Source organism: Arvicola amphibius, chromosome 6, assembly GCF_903992535.2.
Source record: "Arvicola amphibius chromosome 6, mArvAmp1.2, whole genome shotgun sequence".
Taxonomy (NCBI): domain Eukaryota; kingdom Metazoa; phylum Chordata; class Mammalia; order Rodentia; family Cricetidae; genus Arvicola; species Arvicola amphibius.
The window spans coordinates 82,882,707-82,903,393 of NC_052052.2; the positions used below are offsets into that span (position 1 = coordinate 82,882,707).

The window sequence follows — 20,687 nt, forward strand, 5'->3', positions numbered from 1 at the left end:
TTGCTTTGTTTGAGACCAGATCTCTCTATGTAGCCGTAGCTGTCCTGGAACTCTGTATGTAGACCAGATTATGATGAATATCATAGTTACCAAAAATGACTCCTGCTCTATTCTTCATCTCCCTAGCTTTTTCTTTTTCATTCGCAGGAATACTTATATTTCGAACACATTTCAAATTCACAGAGATCCTCCTGCCTTTGCCTCATTAATGCTGTGATTAAAGGCATGAACCACGATACCTGGCTTTCTCGGGGTTTTATTTTGTGCATCGTCAATGAAAATTCTCTGCTAGATGACAGTCATCTCAACTCACTCCCCTATACCCCTCTCGCCCTTAGAGTAACTGAGTGCTGGCGATCATCCTGCATAGTGCATTCTCTGACTTCATCCACACTGTATGGAAAGAGAATTAGAGGACTTGGGGCTGGGTTCTGTGAAAGACTGGTGGCCATCCGCCATCCACCCGTTTGACTGGACAAGTCCAAGGTTCAATTTGCTAAGTTTATAGGAAAACATGGAAAAAGTGTGCCTGCGTCTTGGAAGTAAGATGTATGTATACTTGTCTGTCTGTCTGTCTGTCTGTCTGTCTCTCTCTCTCTCTCTCTGTGTGTGTGTGTGTGTATGTGTGTGTGTGTGTGTGTTTCTCCCTGTATTATTTGAGTGACCTGAAATATAAGGGCCTCAGCTAATAGAAGGGCTTACCATGGAAGCCCAACATCCTGGTTCAATTCCTGAGCCACATAAAGAAGGACAGAGAGAGACTCCGTGGTTTTGTTCTCTGACCTCCATGTGCATGCTCCCTCATACCATATGCACATGCAATGATAAAGGACCTGGGTTTAGTCCCAGCACCCACATGGCATATGCATATGTCCACAGCCATATGTAACTCCATTTCCAGGGGATTGATACCCCCTTCTGCCCTCTACACCTACAAAGCATGGATGTGGTACACACACGTACATTTGGGCAGAAGACAAGTTAATAACTCTTAAAAAGCAGAAGTCTTATAATTGAAGGTAGTCCCGTCCACCAGGAAGTCATTCCTGTTTATAAATAGACTTGTGTGTTTCCAGTCCCCCATGAGCACTGTTTTGGGAGTCATCGTGGCCCCCTTCCCAGGGGAACATTGCTATTTGGGAGTCTCCACACACCTGCCTGTCTGACTGCCTTTGTCTGTCTGCTGCTTTCGCCCAGCAATGTATTCAGACAGTTTCCCCCCTTGAAAAATGTTTCTAGTATGTGATTTTAATGACAGCATTATACATCGAAAGGAAGAGATGTGTGATTTAACTAGCTGATTTCTTCCTGCTTGACAGTGTGTGCTTTCGTTGCTGGCCATATTGCTGCATTCCACGTCATACTAATCTTTAAGCGTGTCGCTAATAATTCCCTGGGCTGTCTCTCTGGAGATGCTCAAAGGAAAGGCATCATTTTCAAACTTCTGATAACTGGCCAAACTACTCTTTGGAAGGAAATTGTTTTTTTGCTAGTCCCTCCTATCCATGTTAACTGCATGTGAGAGCCCTCATTTCTAACCATCTGTGCCCAGTGTATTACTTTTCCATTTTCCAAGCTGGTAGACAAAACACTATCCCATCTTCTACGTCTGTATTGTGCATGTAGATGTGTCTGTGCTTTCTGACCTATAACTTCTTATTGGTATTCTACCCATTTAATAACAAGTTTGTATTCAATGCCATCAACCCTATCAGTCTTTTTATTTCCGACATTTGCTGGGTTGGTTTTGTAAAAGATGGTTGATCATCCGTCTTGAATTCAGATTCCTCAGGCTGAAACTGAATTAAATTGGAAGCCCATCCCTTTTCAGCTGAGAAAGGTCAGCAAGCGGTGAGGGCTGAGGCGTTCCCAGGCTGAGGAAATCAACCCCCTCGGCGATCTACTCATGGTCTGAGAAATTGACATTGATAGAAACAGACATGCACTTTGGCAATTGATCTCAAGCTATAAAACACTCCATTGCAAACCCATCGAGACTCAGCTCGAGCAATTTTATTTGTGCTTTCTAAAGCATTGTTACTTCTTTCAAAAAGGAGAGAGAATAAAAAAGACAAAAATTAAAAGAACATTTGTAAAGCAATTTACTTAGGTTAGAAGGCACTAGAAGGCAGCCTTGTGAGCAATTGCAGATCTGCATTGAAAAAGAATCGATATCTTTCTGGAAACTTCTCTGCCCTCATCTTGGGAGTTTTGGTCACTGTCACCCATGCTCCCTGCAGATTTTTCAGACTCCTCCCAAGGTCAGGATGTCACCTCCCCCAACACACACCTTCTCTTGCTTGTTGATGTTTTCAATTCTTTTTGAACAGCAAGCTGCAACCCACAAAGTTATTAGGGGCAATGACAGTAAAGAACAGGGGCTTTTAGATGTCAGATCTCTATCCCAGCCTGGGATCCATGTTCCCAGGGCAAAAGTAAAGATTTCCTCTTTGACATGGAGGCTTTGGAGGAGGCAAAAGACTCAAAGGAAAGAAGGAGGGAGCTAGCTGTCAGTGAGGCCCTAGTAGAAGGCATTCTCTTCTGATTGGTTAGCATATATCACACACAGCCATGGGGTTCATTCTACAGGACTGTAGCGCATTTTGATCATCACCCCCTTCTCACTCCCTCTGACTTCCCTTTTCCAGTTAGTAGTCCTCCTGCTTTCATGGCCTTTGTGTGTGACTCTGAGTTCGGTAGGATTGGCGACAGGAGCATGGTTGAGGGTTGTTACAGAGCATGGGCATCTTACCGTGGCTACTGCTGGAAAGGTGTATACCCCGCCCCCAGCACACATCCCTACGGTTCCTGGGGGGGAACCTCTGAAGCCCCTTGAAAGACAAATTTCACCCATCACTTCCCACTTGTGTGCCGCCTCCTGACCTTTCTTCTGGCACTGCCACACTTCCTGTGCCTCTGTGCATGGAATCCCCTGCCTCCTTGAAGTTTTCCCTCCTGTGTACACCATATTCTTTCAGGGTGCTTGCAGAGCACTGTGATTCAGGAATGGGTCCTGGAGCATGCCCACAGATGCCCCCCAAGGCAGGGTGTTTCCTCCATGTTTGCAGCAGCTCAAGCATACAGATGTGGAGCAGATGGACCACATCGTGTTTCCAGTTTGGCATGCAGATGTTAGTGATGCTGTAGCTAAGCTGTGGTTGACTGATAGAATGTTCTTACCAGACCACGGAACTAGTATGCCATCATTCCATGACAATAACATTGTGCGACTTTTGTGTAAGGGCATGTGTATGACTCGTGTGTATTCTTAGACTAAGCTTGGGAGAGGAGGGAGGGGACATCAGAATTATTGTGGGAAGGATCTCTGCCTCTGACTGCAGAAAAATTTTTAGTCTAGACATGCCGAAATTTCAAGACTCAGTATTCACTCAGCATCTGTGTTAGTGAGTACCCACCACAGTGGCAAGATTTAACACCGTCCCCATACTCTACCTGTTTAATTCCTTTATTTTTCTATGTCTTAATTAATATTCCTACTTAGGTAAAAAGTGACAAGTGACTTAAACTTTTAAAGTGCATCATTAAAAAGGCAGAAGGAGCTGGGCATGTGCCTTTAATCTCAACACTGGTGCAGAGGCCTCTGTGAGTTCAAGGTCACCCTGGTTATATAGCCAGGCTATGCAGAGAGACCCCATCTTAAAAAAGAAAGAAGACAGAGGGCTGGGAGATTGTATTAGACTCTGATGATTAGAGTGTTGGGGAGAGAGAGTGTTGCTGGGTGAAGCTCTTGCCTCACAGCTGTGAGGACTCAAGCTTAGTCCCTAGAAGCCACATGAGAGGACAGTTGTAATCACAATAGTCCTGTGAGAATCCCCAGAACGTGGTGTATGAGGCTGCGAACGAGGGAAAGGGGAAGGACAGAGAGAAGAAAGAAGAAAGAAATTGATCTGTTTGTTTTGACAAGATTTATTTTTATGTGTATGAGGACTTTGAATACTTGTATATATGTGCACTGTGTGCTTGGAGGTCAGAAGAAGGCACTGTCTGTGTATCATATGCATGCAGTTACCAAACAGGCCAGTAAAGGGCTCCGGATCCCCTTGCTCCAGAACTATGGAATTGTAGGCAATTGTAAGCCACCATGTGGGTGTCGGGAATGGAACCTGGATCCTCTGCAACAGCAGCAAGTGCTCATAACCACTGAGACATCTCTTCCTCAGTCTCAAGAGAGACTCCATCTTAAACAGTGGAGATTGAGGACCAACATCCAAGGTTGTCTTTAATCTTCGCACACACAAGGGTCACGCGGGTTCCAGCACACTCACGAATACACACTTATCACAGACACTAGCCATACACATACACCAGACAAATACCTAAAACAGTGATCTTAGGGAGTATGAGTGTGTGCTTCACCTTTATAGTGGATTCTGAGGTTTCTAGAATCAAAACAAAACTAGAAATCAGCAGCTGAGTGCCTATAATCCTAGCACTCCAGGTCAAGCGATGGAGGCAGGAAGACTAGGATTTAGACTTCAGTCGGGCTGTTTAGCATGATTTAAAAACAGGTGAAATATGAAGTGAATTGTTTTCGTTTTCCTGGAGAAGTCATCCACCCTTCTGAGATGTAACATCCCTGCTGGTGGCCAATACTGAGGGAGGCTTTCCTGCCCATGTCACTGCCTGTCACTTTATGTGGAACCCCTGGCCCTAGCCTATGTTTTCTACCCCTGGAAACACCTGATATCGAGCCAAGAGAATTTTCCACCCTCTAGTCTGTTGGGGACACCAGAGATAAGATAGTCACCTGTAGTAAGAATGTAGAAGGTAAACTTGCTGGCACAGGGGCCCCACGTGCAGAGACCTGCGGTGGAAAGAAGCCCTGAGCACCTGATACTGCAGGAAAGCTCAGGTAGCCGCAGCGATGCAGCTTCCGGGGCGGGACTGACGCAGGCCTGAGGTGCACGGCCGGTAGAGGAAGCTCGGTTCCTCAGAAGGCACAGGGAAGGGATAGGGACCACTTTCATTCTAACGCGAACCTGGCCACTCTGCAGTGCTGTCTCGTGCTGAAAGAGGAGTCTGGGGGCCTCTACAGTTAGGTCCTTAACAATGAAGAAAATGGCGCCCATTAGAGTTTTTATTTCTTGTGACATTGAAATATGCTGCTGGTATGGAGTCCACACTGCCAGTTCTACTCTGTTTCAAAGCAGGCTGAATGGAGAGGCCTTTTCAGACCATCCCTACCTAGCACCTGCTCAGAGCTCAGGAGTCTGAGGACTACTGTCAGCTTGCAGCCTGTAAGTCCATGTCCCCACTTTAAACTGCCCTATTTGGGGCAAGGTGTAGAGTTTTGGTTTTGCTAGCCTTGTGGTCCTGGACCCCAAGGGAAGGGGTGGGGTGGGGTTGGAGAAGCCTAGATTCATATTCAAGCCTGGCCTCTCACTTTGTTTGTGACCTTGCAAAAGAGTCATGCCTTTCCTCTTTCATGCTGCTGGAAGAATATGGTTGTCATTGTGATTTTCTATTGCTGCCCCCTGCAGGTGTCCATTAGAATCACAACAGGCAGAGAGGCAGGTGCTGGTTGTACATAAATGAAGATGCCCAATCTAGAAAATTAGATGCATATGAACTCAACACTGTACCTAAGAGGATATTAATCACAAATGTCTCTACTGGCAATAAGTAAAAGCCCAAATTTCCAGTGTTTGAGGACTAAGAACACCATGCTCGTTCCTCTTGCAGTGTGGAAACATGAGATTTATTGAACTGGTTATGAAATAGCTCCAAAAATATTTTTCATCTAAAAAAGTGGAGGTGGGTATGATTGTGCATACCTATAATAGCAGTCCCTGGGAGGTAGAGGCAGAAGGATCATGAGTTTGAGGCCAGCCTGGGTTATTTGAGACCCTGTCTCAAAACCCCAAAAGCAATAAAGTGAATGAATTAATGAATGAATTGTTTAGTTTAATGTGCCTAAAATTTCTCTTATGAGTCTATTTATGACCAAAGAAGATAGTTTTGTTATTGCTTTCTTTTTGTTGTTGTTTGTTGTTGCGTTTTTGCAGTGCTGGGGGTTGAAGTGGAGGCCTTCATGCTGGACACGTTCTCTGCCACTGAGCCATCTCCCAAGCCCCATAGACAGCTTTGTAGATATCCATAATGGTTTCACAAGATGCAGGACTGAGTCAAAAAGGACAGATTGCAAAGCAGAACTCTGTTTAGTATAACGCCTGACCCTTTGAGCTGTTAACATATGTTTGGGGCACCGAACACTTTGTTTTACTTTATTTTATTAAAGTATATTGTGTGGTCTACATGTGTGTTGTAGGTATACTCACCCAGATGTGCACATGCAGAGGTCAGCATAGTTGGGTGTCTCCCTTAGTTTTTGAGACAGTGCCTTTCACTGAACTTGGAGTTTTTTGATTCAGCAAGCCCTTCTACCTGACTCTGCTCCCTGACTACCTACCCTCTACCCTGCCTAGTTCCGGGACTATAGACTTTTGGCTTTTATAGAGGTGTCAGCGAGCCAAACTCAGGTCCTCATGCTTGCATAGCAAGCACTTTACCTACTGAGCCATCCCTGCAATGAGTATTGGCTCATTGAACCATCTATGACATGGTATCACTGTTGCTCAAACTCATGCCGTGGAAGTTGGCTGTAGATTAGTGACTTGCCCCTGGCTGCAAGTGGCAGATCTGATGGATTCCTAAGGAGTCTCCGAAGGTGTGGCTCTTACTGCTTTTTCTGCTGGTGTGGCCATGCTTCAATGAGCCCAAGTGTTTTGTGCTTTCATTGATGTGGAGATCTACAGGCTGGTGATCTCAGTCTGTGACATTAAGTTTAATATATTGCTTTGTCCTAATTTGAACAGGTTCCTGGGAGCTCCTGACAATATAGAAAGCTCATTAAATATCATGATGAATGAGTGGATATATGGATTGTGGATGGGTGGGTGGGAGGGTGGGTGGGTGGGTGGATGGATGGATGGATGGATAGATAGATACATACATACATACATAGATACATAGATAGATACATAGATGGATAGATGGACAGAAGGTGGATGGAAAGATGGATAGATGGGTGGATAGAATGAATGGACAGGTGGAGGATGGATGGATGGATGGATGGATGGGTGGGTGGGTGGATGGGTGGATGGATGGGTGGATGGATGGGTGGGTGGATGAACATGTGTGTTATAGGTATATTCACCCAAGTGTATATATGAAGAGGTCAGAGGTCAGCATTTGTTGGGTGTCTCCCTCAATCTCTACCTTATGTTTTGAGACAGTGTCTCTTACTACACCTGGTGCTCTTGGATTCAGCAAGCCCTTCCTCTGTCTACCTGTCTCTGTCCCTAACTACCTACCCCCATCCTGCCTAGTGCTGGGACTACAGACACACTCTTGTCTCTTATGTGGATGCTGAAGATAAGCAAAGCAAGATAATATAGCAAATAGAACATGTAAATGTGCATTTTCCATAAAGGCCTGATGAACTTGACTTAGAACCCAGAGTGTAGCTGCAACACAAACCCAGAAGCATGGTAGCTACCCTTGGAAGAGAGTCATTCACAATCCAGGGACACTTCCACAGGTGATGGGACTTGGAATAGAGAAGTAGACCCTACTACATGCCAGTTACTTTTTAGACGGTGTACATCGTCTTACTAACCCCTACTGTTTAGATGGTGTACTTTGTCTTCTAACCCCTACTTTTTAGACGGTGTACATTGTTTTACTAACCCCTACTGTTTAGACAGTGTTTGTCATACTAACCCCTGCTGTTTATATGGTGTACATCGTCTTACTAACCCCTTCAATTCCTTCTTACAGAAACAGCACAGAGAGATTGGGGGGTTGCTTAGTATTACAAAGCAAGTTATCGGCAGAGCTAGGAAACTTTTCCAATGTGTCTGAACCCTGGCTGACATGGGGTCAGGAAGAGTGGGCTTGCTTCATTCTCCCCTTTCTTTCCAGACCAATAATCTGGGTCTTTATCAAAGTTAGAGTCCATTCCCACAGAGAGCCTGCCCCTTGAGGTCTGAACCCTGAAATGCCCTCTCCTACCTTGGATGAGGGAAGTTTCTTCGTGCATGAGTGGCCCTTGTGGCCTTCTTCATGTTTGCTTCCATGCGTTATTTGAGCACAGCCCGTCCTTGTAGTTAGCATGCCCTTGAGTCGTGTGCTGTGGCTGTTCCATTGTGTCATTCTGACCTCTGCTGTGGAGGGGCATCCGAGTCAGTGACAAAAAGCCAAGTGAGGTGATTGGCCTTCTGAGAGCACCATGTGTGGAGACATGCAGGCATAATCCATATTCCCAGTATCCTGACTCGGCCCTGGATGGCAGTCTGGCGATGGAGAGCACCTGCCCCGTCCTATCTGCCGGTCAGATTGGGACCACTCTGATTGCGCTGGAAGAGCACAGGGAAACCCCTGGGTCTGGTTTTTCCAGTGGTAGGCGATGATTGTGGTGAGAACCTAGCTAGCATTCTGATAACTGCCCGTGCAGTGGGCTCCTCCACCTACAGAGGGAACAGATCCATGATCTTCAGCTTGCACCACAGAAACAGATGGACAGGAACCATGGTGACATACATGTAGCAGATAGCAGATAGGCAGTTGGTTGAGGCAGATGGGCTGGTCTCAGGGGTACTGTTTCAGGGAGGAGTGTTGATGCCAGCAACACAAACACCGATTGCTTTCACGGAAGTGTTTGTGCATTTTACCTCTCCTTTGGGGCCGTCTCTGGCCTTCAGACATCTTTGATAAACCCAGTTTTGGGTCTGCCTCTTGGCATGCCTCTGATGCCTACTCTGTGTTCGGCGTTATGTTTTTCTGAACCCCTCTTGCCCCTGCCAGCCGGTAGGCTACCTCAGAGATCCAAGTTCACAGCGGGCTTAAGGGCATAGGTCAGTGGCATGGTAGGAAGAGCACCTCGCAGTTCTGAGTGTTCACCCCCAGAATGGCCTGCCCACAAGCCTGCCTGGCATCTCTCCCTACATGTCCCCAAGGCCCTCATCTCTCTGCTGTCATGGGTGACCACTCACTATATGACCCTGAATCAGATGGATTTAGAACTTCCCTTTGGATGGTATCACAAAGTCCAACCTGATTATTGCCAGCTGGCAAAATGAAGGCCAAGCAAGAGCAGGAAGAAACCTCAGATCCCCTAGTGAGACTGCATGGCATGGTGGAGTCGGGCCTGGCTCTCTCACCAGCCTGAGGTCTTTGCGCTTTCCCTGATACATGAGGCTGTGGGTTACCCGTTGTGCTCCTCTAAGAGAGGTGCAGTGACTGACCTGACCTTCTTTTGGATGGGACCTTGCTGTCCCCAGCTGTCCTTCAGAATGCTGTCCTCTATTTACTGACCCCCTCGGAGATGAGCCAGAGTGGAGATTAGAAGGTAGCAACTGAGTCTGTGAGCCTTCCTACCAGACATGCACTTTTGGTTATTAAAGAGGGTGAAGTGGCAGACATTCTCCTTCCCACCCCAGCGGCTCAAGGCTGGCTTTCAAGCATGCCTGGCCACTGAAAGTGCTGGCTCAGGATTCTTGTTTCTTTCTATTTTTCCAGAAAAATAGAGAATACCACAGATGTTCTTGCTCTCCACAACCCCGGAAGCCACATTTATCCTCAGAGAAGAGTCAGCAACAGGCTCCAGAATGGTCCGTGGGATGTGGCTGGCAGCCCTCCATCCTTGCACTGAGGAAGGTGGAGTTTATGGGGGCTGGGACTCCTTGTCCTGAGCAGTATCTCGTACCCTCACTCTCCATCCCTTCCCCTCTCAGGTTTTTAGGCATCCCTTCTGTAAAATGTAGGGGCAGGCAGCATGGGGACTCAGGGGTGGGCACTCATGGCTGCACCCTGGCAGCACCAACAGTGGCATTCTCATCAAAGGCATTAACCTCATCTTTCTCAAGGTTGCTGCTCGCCTATTTATAGAACTGACCAAGTGGAGCCGACAATGATTCTGATGCTCACTGCAGCGTTTCTCTTCCCTCACTTTCCCTTCTGACTTCCAAGACAATGCTTTTCTGTGGATTCCTCTCCATGCAGAGTCCCGCAGGGAGCTGGGAAGAGGCTCTGCTGTCTGTGGGACACCTGCTGTGCACACAGGCCCTGAATCATACCCACAGTTCCATTTGTCCCCATTTACACACACCTTTGAGAGGGCATGCCACCAACCCAGTGCCTCTCAGTGGATGACTGCAACTTAACCCTTTCTTCTAGCCTGGGCAGTCTGTAAGCTCCTGCCAGTATCATCCCCTGGCTGCATGATGGTGCCTATGGCGGCAGAGATTTCTTGTGGGGGTACTTTTTATGATAGCACCCTGACAGGCCTGTCAATCATTTGTCAAGACCTATTGTGTAACAGCCCAAGCTTTGCCTCTCATCAGTCTACAAGTGTTGTGGGGACATGTTTTATATCAGAAACAATGTCATAAAGTCCTACTGTGTACTGAGTGATGTCTTGCCTGCCAGCAGACTACAGCTGTCATTGATGCCTGTAATGCTACCTGATGATGCCTTGTCCCTCAGCAAGGACAAACATCACGAGGACCTGTTGTGTGAGTGATCGTACCTTGTCTTTATGAGGCGATCACCATCTTGAGGATCTGAAGTATACAGGAGCAGTTTTGTCTCCCCAGACACAGCTTGTCACTTAACTGACCCAAGTGTTATGAGACCCTACTGTGCAGTTGGCAATACTCCATCTTTCTAAGCATAAGTATCATAAAAGCCTACTGTGCACAAGGTGGTAATTTGTCCCTTGACAGGCCTGGTACACAGTAGGTTCTTGGTCGGGCTTAATTTCATCATGTGCCTAGGATGGGATGGAGGACTCCTGCTGCTTGGAACAGCATCGGGCAGGGAAGCGTTGTCCTTTTGGAACAGAGAGCAGCAGGCAGGGAAGAGGGCATAGGAGGGAGAGGACAGAAGGTGTAGGTGCCTCTGCTTCTGCTGATCTTGCCCGTACCCCAACAGTCACTCTCTGTTTTGCTGGAGCAGAAACACACCTGGTAGATCCGAGGCCTGTCTCCCCTGTATCTTCAGCTTCACAAAGGTTTGGTTTTCTTCACTGTTCTGTCAGGGGAGCCCAAGGGAATACTCAAAAACACTGTAAATCTTTCCCTGCTCTTTATCTCAAGAATCCTTTCTAAAAAGAGTTTTGGAGAGCTGCCCTGCTCATTGCTCCTCCACCCTGGCCTGGCTTTGCCTGTGAAAGCAGAGCGAGGCCCCACCCCCTGGGAAAGCCAGAGCCCCATGCTGTCTGAAAGAAACCTCACCCCTCGCCCAGAGAAGCAGATTAGGTAATAGTTTAGGTGTTGTATTCTTATTTTGTCATTTTGGAAGCAGTGTGCTTTCATTATAGCACGGCCACAGGCAATCCCATCCACAGGGAGGTGCTGGGCTTGGTAATCTCTAATCCTTTGTTTTCTTGCATGATTTTTCTCCTGACATCCTGAGATTGTGCTAGAAGCCATGATTTGTAGCCTGTCAACCCCACTTCACATTAGAATTTGTCATGTCCGTGGCATTGCGAAACCTCTGTGGGTGTGCTCTTCCAGCAGCCTACAGGCTTGGTACCTAGAGAAACCTTCCCTGTGCAGACCAGCCCCAACTATGGGTGCAGTGTCAGCGGGGGCTGCCTTAGGAGAGTATCATACAGTGGGCAGCCTACATCTTAGGAACTGATTTGCTGGCATTTCCATGAGGCTGGAGCCTGAGACAGCATGCAGGTGTGATCAGGTGACCTTCCTGGCTTGCAAAGGACCAGTTTTCTTTCTGTGTCCTATTTAGAGGAAAGGAAGCAAGCAAGCTCTGGTGCATATGCCCACCCTTCGTGTAGAGCCGCTAATCTCGTCATGAAAACCCTGTCCTCATGACCTCATTCCCCAAGGCTCCATCCTCTCACATTCACTAAAATAGGACCCCAGTGTCTAAATTTGGGGCAGCTACATACTGGGACCCCTAAGATGAGGTTTGTTTGCTGTTAATCCAATACCAAGTGACTGTTCCTTAGAATCCATGCCTCCGTCTCCATTACAGGTGCATTGTGGAAAAGCACTGTGACTGAACTCAGCTTCTACCCAAGGATATAACCTTCGGCTTACTCCTTGTGTTTCTCCATCCTTATACTGGAAAACTGTGCAGCAAAGATGGTGCTTATACTTGATATTAGTAACTTGGTGAATGGAACCCCTTGCTGTGTGTATAGGCCGAGAGTTCCTGCCCTCCGCTCCACCCGTCTTTGTAAGACTTTAGTGTGGGGGAGGAAATGAAGGACAAGCGTTTAGACACCTCCACAGCTAGAACCGCTTTGTTTTATGTAGGATGCGATGTCTCAAGATCTGCTTGCACCGTGATCAGGGTGCACAGCCCATCAGCAATGGCCAGAGTTCACCACAACTTCAAGCTGAGATTTTGTAGTTAAGGAATAGGGATGGGGTGGAGACGTTTTATTAGGGGAAGAAAGGGGAAGTCAGCCTTTTTCCTTAAACAAGCTGTTATTGAAACTGCAGAATCTGTTGACTCATTTACAACCACCTGGCGTCTGCAGTGGGGGTAGCTGCTTCACTTATGCAATCTCTAAATGACTGACTTCCTGCAACTCTGAGCTCAGTGTTTAGCTTTGACTTTTTTTGGGGGGGGGAGGAGCTTTACCCATGATAGGATTCCCAGAGATGGTACATGCAGGTACGGGTTGGAAGGCCTGCCACACACAGCCCTTTGTAAGGGTTAAGCTGCTGTTGTTGATGTTTCTGTTTTTGACTCTTGTATCTATTATTTTACTGGGGTTCCGAGACCACGGTCATGCAGGGTCAGTGTTTACCTAGAACGTTTCACAAGGTGTCACACGTGTTCAGCATATATTCCTGTCCCTTAGAATCTGTAGCAACTCGGCACAGAATGCATTTATGCCCGAGACCCAGTGAGATGGCTCGATGGATGCAGGAGCTTGCCTCCACACCTGCTGACCTGAATTTGATCCCTAGGACTCACACGGTGGATGCAGAAACCAGCTCCCACAAGTCGTTCTCTGACCTTTGTGCATGTGTCACGTACGTGCACATTGTAGAAAGAAGCGGCGGGGCTGCGTCCCGCCACCCGGCCGCCGGCTAGCTTTACACCCGAAATAATTACACGGAAACTGTATTCTTTTAAATCACTGCCTGGCCCATAGTTTCAGCCTCTTATTGGCTAATTCTCACATCTTTCTTTAACCCATATTTAGTAATCTGTGTAGCACCACGAGGTGTGGCTTACCAGGAGAGATCTTAACCTGCGTTCATCTCAGAGAGGAGAATCATGGTGACTCACTATGACGACTGCCTGAAGCATCTCCCCAACTCTCCCAGAATTCTGTTCTGTCTACTCCACCTACCTAATTTTCTGTCTCTTAAAGGGCCAAGGCAGTTTTTTTTATTAATTAACCAATGAAAGTAACATAGACAGATAACTCTCCTCCATCATTTCCCCTTTTTCTGTTTAAACAAAAAAGAAAGGCTTCAACTTTAACATAGCAAAATTACATATAACAAAACAGTTATCAAGCAAGTATTACAGTTACAATATTTAAATCTATTTTATCTTTTATCATAACTAAGGAAAGCTATAACTATCTATTTATTCTTCAACTCCATCAAAGACTCCAGAAGGATATAATATTACCTAAGTAAGCAAGTCATATGCAACTTTCAAACTCTAGAAATGACAGAGACAACTCGCTGCCTGGACAGTCACCCAAAGTTCCTCTGTACCGTTGGGGCATCCATCTTCAGCCTACAGGCCCATAAGTATCCAGCAGACATTTCCATGAAGCAGGAAATTCCAAAGACAGTTCAGTCACTTTCTGCTGTGTCCTGCAGAACGTCTCGCAGACTCTTTCATGAATCAGGAACCCCAAAAGACCATCTCACCTTTAGGCAAGTTCAGCAGTCTTCTTTCTGTGAGTTCCTTGTGTCCAGTTTATGCAACAGTCCAGGAAAGAGCAGTTTCTTGCCCAAATGGCTAACAAACTCCATAAGTAGCCTCTTCGATGCCCATCTTCCTCTCGAAGTAGATTGGTGCTGCCAGGAGCAGACATGTCTCATTGTCATGAAAAACCCTAAGTTATTAAAACATTAAATGCCATATTCTGCAGTCTTTGAAAGATATGAAGAATGTCTATCTAACTGAAATATATCTCTGCATATCTAGAAAATCTAATAACATGACAACAAGCTTAACTATTATCAATGATTATCCATTAACAACCTATATTTCCTAATTATACATTACATTTTTAAATGAACTACACAATTACAATACCTTAATCAAGATCAGAAATACATATACATATAACAAATTGACCTTAAAATCCATACCAATGCAAATTATTCATCTCTATATCATATCCCCCTTTAAATGTAAAAGAACATTTATAAACAATATTTGGGAAAATGGGCACAGTTTTTTCTCTCCAAACTGCTTCCTGCTGAATGGGGGCGCTGTTATTTAGGTCTTTCATGGTGTAACCTGTCTGCTAGGTTCATCTCAGTTGGCAGTTGAGTGGAGTAATTTTTTGAGGGTGTTCACAGCAACCTTTCAGGAGGGCGTGGTCTATCATACCATATTGGGATAGAAGCAATCCACAGGGTGTCATCCTCTGTGAAAACAAAAGAAGACCCTCTTTTCCAAAGCATCATGTTCTTAGATCCAAATTCTGAAATCATACCATTAAGATGTCCATTCTGGTCTAGCTTGGCAGCCCATATAATGAAATGTCTCTCTGTATTTAGCTCCTTTACAGTCAAAAATTTCAAAGAAAACACAATAAAATACATAATCCAGACTCTTTGTGAATTTTCCATTTTTATGTGGCTTATTTTCACTCTATCACTTTACTTCTTTCTCTTTAAAGACTTTACCCTTTTTTAAGGCATTAACTTTATTCTCTATATATTTATTTTTTCTCTCTCTCAAGCCTACGTTATATTCATCCAACATTGTGAGCCATTTAAAGGCCTTCTATGTCTGAATCTTTCCTATTGTGAATCTGTAATTTTTTACTATCCAGGAGCATGTCTTAAAAGGTTAAGCACTTCTTAAAAACTTAAGTTGAGCCATGTAGAGGTAATATGGTACCGCCTGTTTTCAGCCAAGTCTAAACCTTAACTGCGCTGTTATCATGGTAATTACAATAGTTCCTGCCTGAGGTCAGCACAATTCAGCATGGCGGAGCAGAGCCAGAGCCACTCCTGCCTCAGAGCATGGTCTCAGAGTACTTTCTTTCCGATCCCAAGTGGGAACACAAATATCCAGGCCCATAAAAGCCATTGAAATGCTTTAAAGCCAGAGTTCGCGCTGGCGGCACAGCACAAGGAAGCTGCGTTTTAAAATGACTCAGCTTTTTCTCTGCCGCTATTGCTGAAACAGGAAATCTCTGTACGGCATGTCCAGGCAAACAGCAAAAAGCTGTGTTAAACTCTCTCTCTCCTTTATTTAAAGCTTTTTCAGGTTTTTACGTGGATTTGGTCACCACGTTGGAGCGCCAATCTGTAGAAAGAAGCGGCGGGGCTGCGTCCCGCCACCCGGCCGCTGGCTAGCTTTACACCCGAAATAATTACACGGAAACTGTATTCTTTTAAATCACTGCCTGGCCCATAGTTTCAGCCTCTTATTGGCTAATTCTCACATCTTTCTTTAACCCATATTTAGTAATCTGTGTAGCACCACGAGGTGTGGCTTACCAGGAGAGATCTTAACCTGCGTCCATCTCAGAGAGGAGAATCATGGTGACTCACTATGGCGACTGCCTGAAGCATCTCCCCAACTCTCCCAGAATTCTGTTCTGTCTACTCCACCTACCTAATTTTCTGTCTCTTAAAGGGCCAAGGCAGTTTTTTTTATTAATTAACCAATGAAAGTAACATAGACAGATAACTCTCCTCCATCAGCACATATACACATAAACACAAACAAACAAGTGTAATAAAAGCTTTAAGTGGTATAACAAAAGACTAAGTCTTCTCCAGAGGATTATACCCAATGCAGTGCAAGTGCAATGCCAGCAGCTGCTGCCATGTGCTGTTCAGGGGATGCTAACAGGAAACAGTCTGTGGATGTTCAGAACAGATGCAGACTGAAAATACAATCCTCAGATGTGTGTGCATATGCATGCATATGGGAGCACAAATTGAGTGTTTGATGTCTTCTTGGGTGACCCTCCACTGACAGGGTCTCCCAGTTCTTTCCAGAGTTTGTGAGTTAACTAGTTTAGCTACCCAGCTTGCTCTGGGCATCCTGTCCCTACTTTCCAACTGCTGGGATTACAAGAGGCTGCCATGTCAGCCTGACTTTGGGGTCCTTGGGATCTAATGTCACATATGTATGGCAAATGCTTGTAACCACTGAGCAACCCGCCCCCACCCAGGTCCCTGGATGCATTAAAAACAAAACAAAACAAAAACATTTTTGTTCTGTGGCTGAATGAATCTGTGGTGTCAAACTATGGGTACAGAAGGCTTATGGGAGCTAACTGTCCTTGAACTGGGCTCAGATTTAGATACGAGTAACAGTAGTGAAGTCCAGAGGAGGCCCAAGCTTCTAGAAGCCCTCAACCATCGCCTAGGGCACACATCATCCTCCTAGGGTCAAACTGATGTGTTTCTAGGGTCATACTGATATGTATGTGATACTATCTGGCTTATTGGGGGCCAGTCACACAGGCATTCTATGGTACCCACGCTCCAGACTGCAGAAGACAGACAGGTGCTCAGCATAACCACGCTGTGGCACAAGCAGTGTCAAAGAGGGAGTCCCCTGTATGAGCTACACTCCAAAGCCAAGGCCTCCAGCACCAGCCCAGGGCCAGCTCTGCATTCAGGCCGCGTAAGGATAGGGCCTCAGGTCTGCTCAGTTCCATCTCCTCTGCAAAGGTATCTTGTGAGATGGCTTTGTGTTTGGACCACTTGAAATAGGACGGGACAGATGCTCCATTTTCACATGCGGTGGTGTGGGGAATGGGACCAAGACCTAGTTCCTCCTCCAGGTGTGGAATCTTGATAGGAGGTGAAGTGATGGAAGAGTGGGGGTGTCCCCTTCCCTCTAACTGTGTCCCTCTCTCTTCAGGCTCTCAAGGGCTCCAAGAAGCTAGTGCTGTCTGTGTACTCAGCTGGGCGTATCCCTGGGGGCTATGTCACCAACCACATCTACACCTGGGTGGACCCACAGGGTCGCAGCACCTCTCCTCCCTCCAGCCTGCCCCAGCCACATGGCAGCGCCCTGAGACAACATGAGAATGACCGAAGGAGTGCCCTACACCTCCTTCAGGAAGGAGATGAGAAAAAGGTGAGATCTGTCTGAATGGGTAAAGATGGTGGGACTTGGGGAGGCCTTGGGTTTCCAAGCTCTTTGTACACCCAGGGGCCCCCTCAAAGCGAGAAGGACCCAGGCTCTGTTACTTCTTTTGTATTCCTCAAGTTTGTTCCTGGCTTCTGCTTGTGACCTATAAGATGTATATTGCCTTATAGGATAAGCTGCTGCTACAAAGTGGTACAGATACTCTGGCTTATTGTGACTCTTTCTCCCAAGCAGAGTGGAAGGGACCTTCTGGTCTGGTATACAGCTCTGAACTAGGACTTATTCAGGGATGTAGATTCCCACTACCCACCAGCTCCTAGGGTGTGCTCCCTTCTGGTAGTTGAATCTGGGCCATAGTAAGGCCCTGCTTTCGCACCCATGACAGGGGCAGAGAAAAAGCTTGGGGCATGCCTTCACATGGGAACTTTACATGCATTGAACTCTTCGTGGGTCCAGATTCAAGCTTGGACTGTGCACAATCCACGTCATGGTCCTGGGAGTGCCTTGGGCTGTAAACAGCCGAAACCAACTTGACTGACTCTGGAATTTGAGAATGTACTAGAAAGGTGTGAGTAATCTCAGAACTGGACCTAAGGAACTCAGGGTGTATCTGCAAAAGGATCCCCACCACAGTGACCCATATCCTTCCCTTCCAGTCTTCTCTTTCAGGGAGGAAACGTCTTTTTGACTGGCAGGATGTCTTGAACCTTGATTGACAGGACCACTAGCCCTCTAGCTGGTGGAGAAAGGGATTCTGTAGTCCATAGGAGGTCAGGCACCAGTAAATGTTGCCTATAGAACCGTCTTCCTCCTCTTTCAGAGAGTGAGCTATTTTGTACAAAAAAGAATGGGGGAAATGGTTGAAATCCCCCCCAAAGCCTTAACCCATCTGGGCGTGTTCGCATGGTTCTGTTTGCATTGTGGGTGCTTCCGGGATCAAGAATACCTGTTACTGTTATCCTGCCAGAGTCTCTTCTGGTTTAGGACTTTGATCCTTACAGACCAGAGACCACATAACTTGGGGTCTGGGGCCAAGCTCCTTCCTCCACAGACTCTTCCTCAGCTCTCTTTTTCCTGTCAATAAGACCAATAACATTTACTTAATGTGGTTTGTATTCATTGTGCAAACATCAATATGAAGGACGCAGGAAGATTTCAGTGCCTTGTTGGGAGGTGAGGGTGTGTGGGAGCCTAGCTGGTGTGCACAGGACGGCAGCCAGAAAACAGGTCTTCATGCCTCCCTACCAGGGACACCCACCTTAGGCCACCGTGAAGGGGAGTTATCAGCCCTGGGCAATGGTCAAGCCAGCTTTGCAGATCAGAGCCCACTTTGTTGTTTTCTGACGCTGCTGTCCTGTGTAGACCCTGAGTCCAGAGCTAAAATTGCTATGATTTTGGCCGGTCCTGAACTCATGCGGCTTGAGAGTTGTACAGCATACCTTCCTGAGTCCTTGAAACCACCTGCAGGGCATGTAGCACCAGAATCTGAGCCAGAGGGTGAAGGTAGAGAGGTAAGATCCCAGGAAGCAAACTAAAGAACGCTGTGTCTTGGCCCCTTCCTGCTGTGGCAATAAAAGCACCTCTCTCTGACTGGGCAGTTTATAAGGTCACGAGATTGTTTTGGCTGGTGGCAAAAAGGCTGGGCACCTGCACCTAATGAGGGCCATGGTGCTGGACCACCACATGGTGGCACAAAGTCGGCCCAGGTTTTCTATACGCAGCAATGTAGAGGACATGTTTATTTACTCTATGGACAGGGTAAAAGCCCATGAAGGAAAATGAAGTTCCAAGAAGGGCTGAGAAGTAACGGGAAGGGCAGACCTGTCTCAGAAGTTGACAAAAGAGCCTCTAAGTACCATTTCGGAGCATGAAAGTCCCAGCAAGTCAGGACAGCATGTGCAAAGTTCCCAAAGTAGGACTGAGCCCAGTATCTTTGAGGTATTGAGTGGACAGGAGGGTTTAGGTGGGGACATTAGATAAAATCCCGCACCCCCCACCGTGGGCATTATGGGGCAGCTTGTAGAATATGGAAGCTGCATCTGAGAGGCAGGGAGAATGCAGACACCACAGGAGGCAGGATCTACCCCCATGGCAGTCAGGTGTCCTTCTCAGGTGGCCCAGTGCGTGTGTCCAGTGTAGCAAGAACAGTTCAAATGGTACTTCTGCTGCTTCTGAACTGTGGGACCCTGGGCATAACCTGTGTGGGCCTGGGATTCCTCCTCTGTGACATCCCTGGGGAAACTCCATGGTAGTGGGGTTCTGGTTTGAAACCTGATCTGTCCTCAGTCCTCAGTGCCTGAAACAGCATGGGTGTTTGTGGCAGGAATTATTTGAGTGCCAGCGACATGATTTTGCCTAGAAGCAGCATGGAAGCTCAGCCTTTGCTCCATAGCTAACTAATCTGAATCTGGTTGGAGCAGCCTTCAGAGAAGAGCTGTTGGCATCTTTGGTGGCCTTTAAGAAGCAGCCCTCATGGTAACCCCTACCCTCTAGAAATGGAAAATACTTCCTGAACCCTGCCAGTCCCATGCCACTCCTAAATAGGGACATGCAGCCATGTCTCTAGGCCTCTACCTTTGGGGTCTGTGACAGCTTTCATCTTGACAGGATCTACAGTCAAGCTTCCGAGCGTGTCTGTGAGAGACTGTCTGGATTACTCTAAATGGGTCTGGAACTCTCACCTTGAATGTGAGAGATATCATTCCATGGACTAGGGTCCCAGACTACACAAAAAAAACGAAAAGACGCTGGGTTCCGATTCCTCTCTCTCATGTGAGCAGCGATTCCGTCTCTCTCCTGCTGCCGTGTCTTCCCACCATGATGAGCCCCAAACAAACCCTGCCTTCCTGGGGTTGCTTTGCCAGAGATTTTTGTCCCAGCAGCAATCAAAGCAGCTAACCCTGGGGATGTGGATGGAGGCCATTATCACTCTTATTCTGCTGCTCTCCCTCGACTCACATCTGTCTTGAGAATCTGAGAAATCATAGAGGAACAAGTGTGCACTTCATGTTTGCTGAGCTCTTCCAACTGATCGCCACCATGGCTGGGTCCCAAGTGCACAGTAGATTCTCTGAGTGCATCTCCCTTGCTGTGCACCCACACACATTGCATGTTACACAGTGAAGTCATGTAACAGCACCCATCCCAACTCCCATGACCAGCATTCTGTTTTCTGTCTCTAAACTCTGAACCTTGGAGGACTGAAGTTCTGTTTGTCCTTCTGTGACTGCCAGGCGTCACGATGTGTGGTATCATCATGATGTGCTCATCTTTGTAGCATGCGCCAGAATTTCCTTTCTTCCCAAAGTGGATTACTGGCCCACTGTGACTGACCTTTGTCATTTAGGGCCATTATAACATGGCCTTCATGGCTC

General features: G+C 46.7%; 1 protein-coding gene across 4 annotated transcripts in view; it reads left to right on the forward strand.

The window, feature by feature from the left end:
* The window catches only part of Whrn (whirlin), an 87,326-nt gene that overhangs the window by 12,861 nt on the left and 53,778 nt on the right, over window positions 1-20,687 (forward strand). For all 4 annotated transcript variants that reach the window (XM_038333098.1, XM_038333099.1, XM_038333100.1 and 1 more), the window contains exon 2: window positions 17,083-17,301. In XM_038333098.1, coding sequence (XP_038189026.1) covers window positions 17,083-17,301 — 219 coding nt within the window. The remainder of the gene's footprint in view (window positions 1-17,082; window positions 17,302-20,687) is intronic.